General features: G+C 48.5%; 1 protein-coding gene across 7 annotated transcripts in view; it reads right to left on the bottom strand.

The window, feature by feature from the left end:
- The window catches only part of GRIP2 (glutamate receptor interacting protein 2), a 239420-nt gene that overhangs the window by 31936 nt on the left and 194782 nt on the right, over positions 1-12702 (bottom strand). For all 7 annotated transcript variants that reach the window (XM_057417663.1, XM_057417667.1, XM_057417669.1 and 4 more), the window contains exons 8-12: positions 10852-10999; positions 9987-10156; positions 5849-5974; positions 4830-4982; positions 4450-4636 (exon numbers count right to left, since the gene is read on the bottom strand). In XM_057417663.1, the coding sequence (XP_057273646.1) occupies positions 4450-4636; positions 4830-4982; positions 5849-5974; positions 9987-10156; positions 10852-10999 (784 nt within the window). The remainder of the gene's footprint in view (positions 1-4449; positions 4637-4829; positions 4983-5848; positions 5975-9986; positions 10157-10851; positions 11000-12702) is intronic.

The following is a 12702-nucleotide window of genomic DNA, read 5'->3' as shown; positions in this document are numbered from 1 at the left end:
GAGATGCTGCTACACCATGGTTTGGCTATACATGGTTTGTCTCTTGGGATCCCTCTATTCATAGGCAAGGCTTTTTCACACATGAACCACTACATTCACTATCCACCCTCTCCTTTATTGATACATACACTGCAACATCATCAAGACAGGATCTCCCACAGTTAACCTGAGCTGGCCCATGGCTCTACAAAACCAAGTGCAGTGTTCCCTGTGGCTGGCCATGGGCAATTGCTCATCTTCCTTCTTCTCCATACTCTCCACCACTTGTTTGTTAGAACCACACCTTTTCTGCTCGTCGCCTGTCTACAAGGCTGCCACTTGAGCAGAGCTTAGGAAACCATTCTTCTTCCATCAACAGGAGCTACAGACTGGTCTCCAAAATAGGTTGAGGGTTATGGGAACAAATCTAGGGTTCACCTCAATATTTGGAGTTGGTTTACCACAAAGGTTTCCCAGAAGGCATCAGCTATCCTGTTTTGAGCCTTCTCCAGAGAACTTTTAGTCCCCTTCTTCTTAACGATCAAGCACATCCTTCATCCTCCCCTTTCTACATGTCAGCTTCCACTCATACTTCGTGGTAGACAGCTTGGTTTTTACTAAACCCTTCCAGTCACTATTCATCACTTACACCCAATTCAACTGTAAGAAAACATGGTACCACAGCTTCCAGGCACACAAAGACAACATCAAAGGCAATGGACACTGGCACGGTATGATTCACCTCCAAACAACAGGATGTTATGTAAAAGGCCAGGTTAAGAAGAGAAGAATCAAAAGCAAGAAAAATGCACAAGCACAACAGTTTTTGCTGGTGGCCCATCAAAAGCTGAGATATGAACAAGCTTGGAGAGAGCCTAAGGAGGTTATTTTGCTGGTAGGAAGGTATTAAACTTGCAGTATATTTACACTGCTGCCTGAGTCCATGTCATCCATGGAGAAACACTGGCTATTTTATGAGATGTCCATTCAGAATTGTTTGCCCAAGGAGACTTGGATTAGGACAGACAGCTCCATGGTGTATAAATGAATCCACCCTTATGAATAAATTATATCAAGTTTAATTACATTCCTTTACTGGACTTGTGGCTATGCAGCCACACAGACGCACTTGGAAATACCCGCTTATAGATCTGAAGATGGCAAGAAGCACGACAGAGATGCCTACCCCAGCACCAAGAGCTCTCTTGCTATGGCCACAATGCACCTTTCAGAGACACCGACAGCTGCCTCACACAGTCATCACTGTCATTTCAAGCTCACACAAGACACACTCCATTTTGGCACCATTGTTTCAGCTACGAGGGCTGGGAGATCACAGGATACTTTTACACAGCATCAAAGCAAACGTTTGCCACCTTTCCCACCTGAGCTGCCTCCTCACAAAAGACCCATTTCTTGTGTTTCTTCAGCCGTGGTGGATTTGCCTGGGTGTTTTACAGCCAATAGCTCTCATAGGTGAAAAGTATTTCTTCTGTTATTAGCCCCAGTCAATCACGGCTGTTGAAGCCCTGGTCTTGCAGGCTTATAAAAGTTTGTGGAGTGAAGCTACAACCTTCTGGCTCCCTCTCTGAGTGCAAAGAGACCCAGCGTGCCTTGTTAACCCTTCACAATAATTCCAGGGACACCAGTTTCCTCTTGACGTGTGCTCTTGTGGTGGAAGCAGGGCCTGCGGAGCCAAGGCTCCTGCAAACCTCTCCTTGGCTCTGCTGTAAGGTCCTATGCAAACCTTTTGGATGGCTTTTCCAAAGAGAGGGCATTTATCTTGGGGATGTGCAGTCTAAGATCAGAGCTCACAAAGCGCTTTGAGATCATGAGAAAAGTGCATTAAAATCAGAAAGAACAAGAGTACAGGCATCTCCTGGAGTGAAAGACAGCCTTATGGATGCATTGAAGTCCATGATGGAAAAGTCTCCCTGGGGCTGCAGAGATTTGCATTTTGTCATAACTCATTCCTCAGGCTCAAAGGCAGCAACAGAGCAGCCAGACGCAGAGCAGTGCATATTCAAGCCTTAGGCAGGATATGCACTGAAGATCTCACTCAGCATCATCAGGTTCTGCATGGTCCCTCCAGCCGTGGGGTGAGCGGCAGTAGCTGTGACCACAGCCACACATCACCAGCTGCAGAAACCCATCCATTGTGCCTTTACCTGTGTTGGAGTTGGCCTGCACAGGTCAGATGTGCACATCTGTGTGCGTATGTGTGCATGCTGGTGGGGGGGGGGGGGGTCCCAGCTCCAAAAGATCAAAGCTTTGCTGTCACCCAGCTGCTAAATCTTCCTTTCACAAAGTATTCATGCTTAAAAGCCAGAAGTACCATGATCAAACAACTGTGTCTGAGCAGAGCTAGAAAACATGTAACTCAGCAGCAAGCATTGATTTTGGATACCTGGATGGAGAAGCCAGATACTCTCCCACTGCCATCAATGACAGCAGGGGGAGGAAAGACACAAAAAGTGCATGTTCCAAGACAACAAAGAGGGGACATCAGCCATCTTCCTATTCCACCCAACCTGCTGATAACAGGGGCTGAATCACTGTCCCATTTAGAGCCCAAAGGCTTCATCTTGCACCCAGGAAACAAAACCACAGGTGGGGCAGGAAAGTTATTAGAGGCTATTGGCTCTAAACCAAATCACAAGTCAGGAACTCAAGAGCTTTTGCTACAAACTGCGTGCCATGAAGTAGTAATACATGAGAGGCAGCTCAGCCTCCCTGAAAGTAGGGTGATGCCATCCTCCTCCCTGGTAATACTACTCAGACTTGCTAGATACCCAAGAGGCAGCTCCTCCATGGCAAGCCAGGTATGAACAAAGCTATTGTGGATCATGCACTTGTACAACAGCACATTCAGACTGACAGGTCTTGCACAGGGGTGTGTGAACATGCAAGAGAAACCCTGGCAGCTAATCCTGATCCCTGTGCCCCCATTGCTCACCCTCTTCTGCAAAGAGCAACAACTGCAGCACAAGAGCATAGCCCAGCCTCAGCCGAGAGCCCTTGGTATGGGGGAGAAAAACAGCTCTAATGGGCTGTAGGTAGAGCAGAACCTCTCAAGGGCAGGGACTAAGGTATCTAGAAAGGATGGAGCAAACAAGAGCAGCAAGAAACAACAAGTGAAATGAAAACTGCCTTTTCCACCTTGCTGCAAGCCCACAGCACTCATCAAAGGTGGGGAGGAAAGGCTGCTTCCCTGCCAGCTCGGAAGAGCAGCATGGTCTAGGGGAGGACTAAATACACTGCAGTGATTTAATCCCCAAATCAAATGCAGGCTGTGAACACAGGGAAGATTGCTCCCTGGCACCAGAAAGCAGCCAAGAGAACACGAGTCCTGCTGGGTGGGCAGCCGAGAGGGAGAGCAGCCTGGGTGAAACATTAGAGCCAAGCAAGATTGCACTGCGAGTCTCTGCTTTTGCTCCAGGTTTGGCATGAGGATAAAGCAAAGCCAGGCGGATTTCAGCACATCTCCCTTGTCCCCTGGGACAGCAGGCTTTGTTTTTATAAAAGGAGTTTGGTGCTTTGCAAGGTGAGCCAAGTTCACCCTGGTAATTGAGGATAAAAACACCATCACCTTCATTTTTAAACAAACAAAAAGGCACTAAAGGCTTCTGAAATCTCCTTTAATCTGCATAGTCAGGACAAGTGTTTTTCTCTGCCAGCCCCTTGTCCCTCTCCTCCTACAAACAGCAGCCTCTGCTTCAGCCGCCTGGAGAAGCTGCTCTGCATAGCAAGGACCTGCATTTCCTTTTGCAGACACCTTCCCTTCTGTACAACTCCCCCATGTCTGTGTCCCCAGCCAGGGCTGGCTTAGGGACACAAAACATCACCCCCCTCTGATGGGGCCCTCCAAGACTTCCCTGGAGGAGTCATTGCTCCCAGTATCCCAGGGAGTGACACGCAGCAGTTAATGCTGCTCCTCCATTCTGCTCTTTTCCCAGCATTGTAAAGCTGAAAGCAAGAGTGCTTAAATGCAGCACCTACCTGCACCTCAGTCAGAGCCCTCCTCTGCACATCAAAACCTTGGCTTTAAGGACAACTTACATAGCCAGGCTCTACTACGATGAAACCAGGCAGAAAACGCTTTGCTGGACCCATTAGTTTAGATCTTTCCCCTTTCTGCACCAAGATAAAAGCTTTATCTTTCCAACAAGAAAGAACCCCAACAAGGAATGGGAATGGCACTCTCACACAGACACACGCTCCCTTCCTCCTCCTCCTCCTCCCAGAACAGCCGCAGCCTGGTGCCAAGACGTTCACCTGGGATGCGAGGGAGGCCGCGGTCAGCCGACGAGTGCAGAAATGGCAGTGACAGTAAACCATGCCCAGTGAAGAATGGGAGATATTACAAGGATGAGAGTAAATATCTAAATGAGCCTCTGAGGAGAGAAAACAAACCAAACCATGAAATGTTCAGCAGCAGCACCATCAGCATCCAAGGGCAAGGTCTCTAACCTCTCTGCCGGGCTGTCAGGCTCAATAAAACGGACGAGAGGTGGGGAAGACAGGGTTTCAGTAGCAAAGATGCCTCCCTGGAGCTGAAGTCCGAAGCCATTCAAAGGGTCTCCCCTGAGCACCACCTCTGTCGTCTCCGTGTGGACTATCTGCCCGCCAGGACCCACTGTGCTGGAGGCCAGTGACACTGAGAGGGGGAGAGAGGCAGAAGGTCAGGGTATGGTCAGTGCAGCAGATCTGGTCGCAGACCTTGGTGGGGCAGTGATGGAGACAGTGACTGACAGTGCTGAGATTGCGGTTACACCGTGGCTATGGTCAACGCTAAGGACAGCAAGGCAAGCGTGCACACCCCATCCAACCCAGCCCTCCATCATGCTTACGTGAGCTCTTGTGCTCCTTCTTCTTCTGCCTCCTCCTCAGCATGGTGGTGCGGGGGCTCATGGGGTGGGAGCTGCGAGGTAGCGTGTTCGAGTTCTGGCACGGGAAGCCCTGTGCGTTCATGGTGGGAGACGAGAAGTTGGCAGCCACCAGAGCTGGGGAAATACAGAGCGTGTTAAGGGCACGCACTACGAGGTGCAGCAGTGGGGTCACCTCACAGGGTTCATCAAACACCTATAGGGTTCAGACCACCTCTTCCTTCACAGCTCCAGGACTCAAGACAAGACCTTGTCGTAGGCTTGCAGCTCCAGGAGAGCTGTGAGGGTGGGCCCGGACCCCAAATGGACATTGCTTTTTGGTGTGCTGGGCTGCCTGTCACTGCAGCATTCAGGCCAACGGGTGAGAAATGCATCACAGATGCAGGGCAGCCAACAGGAGGTTGGCACGATGGCACTAATGAACCTTAAATACATACAAAGAGAAACCACAGCTTGAACTTGAGCTGCTGGGCCAGTGGGCTGCCCTGTTTGCTTCGGACACTGCAATGTTTCCTCCTCCCTATCTTATTGCCATAGTACAAGAAACCTGGGGCTGCACAGAGCCTGCATCCTGCAGGAGGTGGGTTTATAGATTTTGAAGCAGACAAAATCCTGTTGCTAACTTGTTGTGTGGCATCAGGGCTGAGCTGGGTGTGTTGTCATATCGCATTCCCACACAGCAGCAGAGATGCCTTCCTCGTCCCACTCATTTCTGCTATAAGAAACCAGGCACTGGGGTGTGGGGTTAGAGGATGGGAGCATGGGTCTGCCCAGCACCCTGCTCTGGTTGCAGTTACCAGGTCTGTGCTGGGCTGCAGATACTGATTTTGTACCTCAACACTGGACCTGTGGAAACAGACCCAGGTGACCAAGAAGGAAACAAGTGACAAGGCAGGCTATGGAGCTGGGTATTAAGGAAAAGGAGGGGCACAACATGAATGAACATATGCAGGGATGGGGGCAATGCCATGCACTGAGGTTACATTTGCAGTAATCCTGTCCAGCCGCCTGGTTCCAAGTGGGTGTCTTGCAGTGCCCAGGGTGGTGGGTGTGACAGTAGTTGACGCAGGGGTCCCAGCAGTGGTGGTGGTCACTCTTCTGCACCTTGACTGATGGCACCCAGGAGGGCAGAAATCGCCACAGACAGGAAGGAGAAATAAGAAAGAAAAGGTAAGAAGCATGAGCCAGGAGGTTGTAGGAAAGAGCCTCATCCTGGCTCTGAACACATCAGAGTGCGTCAAGCAGCAGCAACATCCTTATGTAACCTCATGACACTTGATGCAAAGTGGCAGAGATCCACCCCTTCCCCATAAAAACCTCTGCATCCTGCGCCCATGGCCTGACTGAGCCATGCTGAGAGCACACAGATGTCATTACCATTTGCAGTCTGCTGTGTGAGATGCAGAAGCTCCATCCAGCCACAGGCTTCCCATAGGGGCCCCATAAGTGTTACCTGACAGTACCAGGGAAACCTCCTTGTGCTGTTTCCCACCTTGCTGCCCTCCCTGGGACAGGGCTCAACACCTTTTACACATGCCAAGGAATGCTTTGCTTAGCATCAATGTTTGGTTGTTTAGCGGCTGCTCTTGGCTGGGAATGCACATATGGATGAAACAGAGGAGCAGCAGAGGGCTGCCTCCAGCTCACCAGAACAAAAGGGACTTGATCACTGCTGCTTAAGGCAGTTACAGAGGGCCACCGACACAGGAAAAGATGCCAAGAGTGTGGAATCTCTTAAATTAAACATGACGCCAACATGGCAGACTGTTCACGGGCACACAGCTGCTTTAACTTCAACCCTAACCCCAGCCCAGACACGTTGGCAGGAATCTGCTGCAGCCTGACAGCAATCATCTGGAAATCCCTTGTCCCAGGAACTGTGGCTTTGCAACACCAAGTCACGATGCCACAGGTCTCCTCTGAAGCGCCCCACAGTGGACCAGGTCCCTTGTCTGTTCTCACTGACGCTCCTTTAGCACAGCGTCAGTTTGGTCCTTCCTCACCCAACAGCGCAGGGGGTTCTCTCCTGAATCTCTAGCACCATGCTGTCTGGATCTGTTTTCTTCTGAGAGGAATCACTGGCTAATGAGCAAGACTGCGAGCATCTGTTTTTATTCAGCTAAGCATGAGCAGCATCTCACAGCGGAGCATCACTGCAGCCACGAGTTATCCCAGAGCTCTTAACCTTGCACCCACGTGCACTGACTGACAACACCCTCCCCAGGATGAGATCTCCTCCAGGCTCTGTGTTCTCCAAGCAGGCAGAAATGCCACCAGCGCTGGCACTTTCAGAGCTGCCTACAAGTGCAAACCTGGCACAGGGACTCAGATTATTGAGTGAGTCCACCCAGAGATCTCATCTAAAGGTCATCTGTAAGTGCCTTTAACAGTGGAAATCCATTCTGTGTGCGTGCATCATAAGCATCAAATCATTTAGGTCAGGTTTGCCAACCAATAGAGTGATTGTATTTAGCCTGCTAAACATTCAATGAGTTTAGCACTTAGTCTATCAAGCTCTTGAAAAATACACTTCCAGCTCTGAGGCTTTTATTTGTGGATTTAAAAGCAAATTCAGAGCCAGGCAGCTTTTAAAAACAAAAATCAAATTAATACATGTAGCTATAGCGAGACAAAAAGGAAAGTGCTTAACAAAATTAAACACTTTGAACATGAGGGACAGGGCTTACGGGCATATATACAAAATCATTTAATCCATTTATAGTAATTAAAGCCATTTGTCTATAAATTCTTAGCACATATCTGACAACAGAAAGAAAAGCACTTTTGAAACTCAGATGTCAGTGCATTTGGGAAGAGAAGAGATGTTGGACAATTCGGTGATAAAACCATCAGCCTTCCCTAAGCTTTCACACATCATCCCTGCCTGAGGAAACCCATCCATCCCAGCACCACTCCTGGGCACCATCTGCTCCTGTTGGTCTTGTGAGCAGGGCATAATCCTCTCCCAAACTCTCCAAATACCCCTAGAGCCATGGAACTGTTGGAACAAGTCCAGAGGAGGCCACGAGGATGATCAGGGGACTGGAGCACCTCCTGTATGAAGACAGGCTGAGGAAGTTGGGGCTGTTCAGCCTGGAGAAGAGAAGGCTGCATGGAGACCTCAGAGCAGCCTTCCAGTATCTGAAGGGGTCCTATAGGGATGCTGGGGAGGGACTCTTCATTATGGACTGTAGTGACAGGACAAGGGGTAATGGGTTCAACAGGTTAAACAGGGGAGGTTTAGACTGGATATAAGGAAGAAGTTCTTTCCTGTTAGGGTGGTGAGGCACTGGAATGGGTTGCCCAGGGAAGCTGTGAATGCTCCATCCCTGGCAGTGTTCAAGGCCAGGTTGGACAGAGCCTTGGGTGCCATGGTTTAGTGTGAGGTGTCCCTGCCCATGGCAGGGGGTTGGAACTGGATGATCTTAAGGTCCTTTCCAACCCTAACTATTCTATGATTCTAAATCCCTGCTTCAGCATCAGGCTGTATTCTTGCACGGCTGCTGCAGCTTCAGCTCCCTCTGCACCTCCTCAATAACCAGATTCTAACTGCATGAGAGGCTGCTATTGAAAAACATAGTACCAAGCCCCATACAGGCACACGCTGGAACGGCTGAACTGCACCGCAAGTGCTCAACAGGGTCTGCACAGTCTCCTCTCCTCATCTGCTACCCCCAGGTTTCACTCTCTTGGCAATCATGACAGTTTGCTTCTGCATGGCCCACTTTTCCTTACTGCCCCTGGTTGTTTCCCTAAACCCCAAGCAAGCAGCCTGTGGAGCTGGCATTTGGCACCACGAGCAGAAGGCAATGCCTATCCCAGGTCCAAACGCAGTTTTGGTCAGCCTTGGTGCAGTTCCTCTGCTGCTCACTATGGCCGGTTACACCACTGAGGAGCACTGCTCCTCCTGCCCAAAGTGCTCTCCTTCATGTTTCCACCACCCCCATCAGCACTGCTGAAGGCTCAAGCCCAAGCAGTGGTCTCCAACCACAGAGGTCTCTCTGCCTTCTAACAGCCACATGGATGAACAGCATCCTTCCCTGCGATCCCCAACCATCTAAAGTGAAAACAGTTGTTATACCCCTTATTTTCCCTATTCATGTGTTGCAGCTCTTGTCCCAAGTTTATGTTCTGCATTTCTATCACAGCAAACTGATCTGATGTATGGAGGTTTGGGTAAATAGGTCCTGAACACACCGAGCTGGCCTTTCATGGATCCTTCTTCTCCTGAGCTGCTGCTGAATTAATGTATTTTGAATGAAGATTAGGAGCAGGGCACTAATGGAAGGAGGAGAATAGCTCATTTTAACAGCCATTGAAAAAGGATTATAGCTTTCCATTTTTTCTTGGGCACAAAGGTCAAGTCATCCACCCCCCTTGTTAAACTGCTTCGATTCTGCACAAATCGGACTGGACATGCAAGAGATTTAATTCTAGACATGGAGATGTTATTAGATTTTATGTTTCACTGCATCATGTTAAAGAAGACAACACAGATACTTTCCTCCTCTCTCCAAACTGCCCAAGAAGTGAATGGAGAAAAGAGCTGTGCCCAGGGCTACTGTGCACAGTATCATTAAAGACACAAGTGACTGACAATGGTTGCAAAAGGGGCAGTTACAGATGCAACCACCCTGCCGATGGCTGATCAGACACAGCTGTCACTCAAAACAGGCTGGTCTGGAGGATGCTTACAGATTAGTTTCCTATGGAGGTCCAGCAGGACCCTGCCTAGCTACTGACAAAGCCATACTGGGCATCAGCAAATGAAATCTCAGCTTGGAAATACATTTGCTAGCACCAAGGTTGCTTTTTATCCCTCTCCATTAAAGTCTCTTATCTGAGGTACTAAGGAAGCAGTTTGCACAGCACTCAGCACTGCCAAACTGTGGGATTCCCAACTCCAATTTCCCCATTCAAGCACAGATGTTACCTTTTTTTCCCTATTCACATCCTTGAAGAACATCATCTAATCACATGCATTTCATCAAAACATCATTTTTTTTCCCCTCCACAGATGTCTCTGGAGTCTGTTGCCAGCATTCAAAAGCAGCAAGAACCCCAGTAGGGACCTCAAGTGAGTTTTGAGGGCGACCAACAGTGTTTGCAGAGAGGACTCACCTGTTTCAGGAGGTTTCAAAGGCAGCCTGCTTTGGTGAACAGGTAATATCTCCAACTTCACGTTTTCTGAAGTGGCAGCTAAAAGCTGAGTTGCCTCTAACAAGGAGCAGTGCTCTGTGCTCGTGCCATCAATGGAGAGAATATGGTCACCAACATGCAGCGCGCCACATCTGCAAAGGAAACAGCGAGAGAGGTAATTACACACATGGCCAAAATCCATGTCCTTACACTTGGGGGCAGACACATGCAAAATTCAACCGTGAATTATGGTATGAAAGAAAATCACAGGAATTCACATGTCTTTTCTTACTTCCAATTAGAAACTTAGGTTCGAGCACTGCCCAAAATACCAACTAAGATGGTTCATGCTTGAGTCAGTGCTGAGGGTGGCTTGGAAAAGATCTTTTAAGCATTTAATAGTGCCTACTCAGTTAGTGGGCTTATGCAGCAGTGTAGATAACTCCTACAAGCCAAGAGTTCAGCTTAGCAACATGACTAACCACAACTAGGGGTGCATAACGGTTTGTCATCCTGTATCCCCATGTGAAGGGTGACTAGCTGACTTGCCCATCAGGAAAAGGCTCTAGCCAGAAGTTTCCAGAATAGGTTTTTGCCATTGCACAGCTCCAGGGCAGTCAGAGCTGAGGTTTTTAAATCAGAGCTCAGCTTTCACATGCACTGAGTTACATTCCTGCCCACTGAGGAGTGTCTACTGCTGTTGGGTCACATATTTTTAGTGCTAAGAACATGTGGACATGGGCATTTCTAGGAGAGGCAGCAAAGAATGGTATATAAGTAACAAGGGAAGAAAAAAGCAGCAGAGAACGGAAAAGCAGAGCTAGGAGCAGCGCGTTCAGATCTGTACCTGTCCACCACACTGGCAGGCTTGATCTTGTCGATGACAATGACCTGTTTGTTCCGGTGCATGGTTGTTGTCAGTGTGATTCCTAGCGTAGACCCCGGACTCTTTGCTATTTCAACTAGTAAAGGACCTGAAGCATTTGCTACAGTGTCTGTAAAACAAGAGAGCATCTGAAGACACTTTTCATACAGCCTTTCCCATTCCTAAAAGCAAGGGGTTGGCCAATAGGGCTGACTTGTCATGTATACCATCAGCGAACCTGTAGTTTGGACATCCTGCAGTCTGTGTCATGTCATAACTTAACAAAGATGTAAGCTATTTAAGAAGTAAATTCAAGAAGCAGAACTGATTCTGCATAGAATATATATGCTAATGAAGACACAGTACAACAATTCACTCACGAAAACAACCCCCCTTGGGGTTAAATAGCAAGATCAAGGAAGAGATTGCTCAAAGGCAGCAGTCACATCAACAGCATTAAAAGCGCAAAAAAGGAAGATCAGAAGGACGTCACTGTTATGAGCTTCTTCCCAAGCAAGCAAGAAAGAAACAAGATCACACTCTCTGAAGTACTCAGAAGTCTTGTTTGCTGAAGACCAGCACACGAGTCAGTCAACTCCTCTGTGCTTCAGCACCAGCTTCAAAACATCACTGCACTGCTCATCCCAGCTCCTCCAGTGCGACAGTGGGAGCAGAGACACAGCACTGCCTACCCGCGTGCTTACAAAAGCCTCCTCTTCCCATCAGACAATACAGGGGTAACTCATCTTTAAAAGATGCACTTCTGCAAGAAGCTTAATAAGTGCTGAAAGGAAAACTATGAAACTCCTACCAAATTGCTCCTGTTAGCATAAGCCTACACAACACCTATTCATCTCCTCTGGGGAAGGGGGAGGAAAAAGAAAGCCTGTGTCTCTGGCTGATTAGACAGAAATTCCCTCCACCTCTGTTACACGTTTGCTTCCAGATTACCTAAAGCCATCATAAAGAGGATGGATTCACAAACGTGTCATCACCGCCAGACATCCCACAACCAGCACCCTATGCATAGTTTTGACCCCCTCACAAAACCATTTCATGAAAACCCAGCCATCCACTTCGAAGGAAAGCCAGCAGAGCCCTCTGAAAGCTTGATGCCTCCTCAGCCCTTAATTATTCATAGTAAAGCTTTTCCCTTCCAGAGCTATGCTCCACTAAAAATGCTGATGCTACTTGGCTCCAAAACTTGATGCATGGCTCTTTCTTGCTCTCTGAGAAACGGAAGCATTAATGCAGGTCTCAGAAGCCGAGCTGCAGTGAGGTCCTTCCTGAGACTTGTTGGAGATGCTGAGTCTATGGAGACAGAAAACACCTTTGGAAATTTCCCCCTGGGATAAGGCAGGGGATGTTCAGGCTCTGGTGTACTCACAGTGCCCTTTTTCCTAGCGGAGGAAGGAGGAAGAATGAGCAATGTTAAAGGTTATGTAGCCTTCAAATAAAACACTGTTTATTCTCTGTTGAAACAGACCACTGGAGAGGTCTGGAGGCCCTGGCAAAAAGCACAGCCCCAGTTCAATCAAAAAGATGCACAAAGCAGCCAGTTAAAGCCTGTAGAAGGTGCACTTCAGCCTTCGTTAGCAAAGCAAGCACCAAGAGATTGAGGATCTCTTCCAAGAGTAAACACCAACTATGCCTTGGTTTTGCAGCCTATGTGTGTCCAGCACATATCCTCTGAGGAGGCACACAGACTTGCATTCCTCCAGCTGAAGGAAAGGAATGAAAATAGAAGCTTGCTGGAGCAATAGACCTTCCTTTGCAAAGGAAATCCTTGCTCCTCTCAGTTTTACACAGCTTCCAAACTTATTGACTTTGCCA

The sequence above is a fragment of the Pezoporus wallicus genome, unplaced genomic scaffold (genome assembly GCF_028554395.1).
Source record: "Pezoporus wallicus isolate ANWC-B61680 ecotype Strahan unplaced genomic scaffold, APGP_CSIRO_Pwel_v1 contig_8542, whole genome shotgun sequence".
NCBI lineage: Eukaryota > Metazoa > Chordata > Aves > Psittaciformes > Psittacidae > Pezoporus > Pezoporus wallicus.
This window is presented reverse-complemented; position numbering and strand designations above follow the sequence as displayed.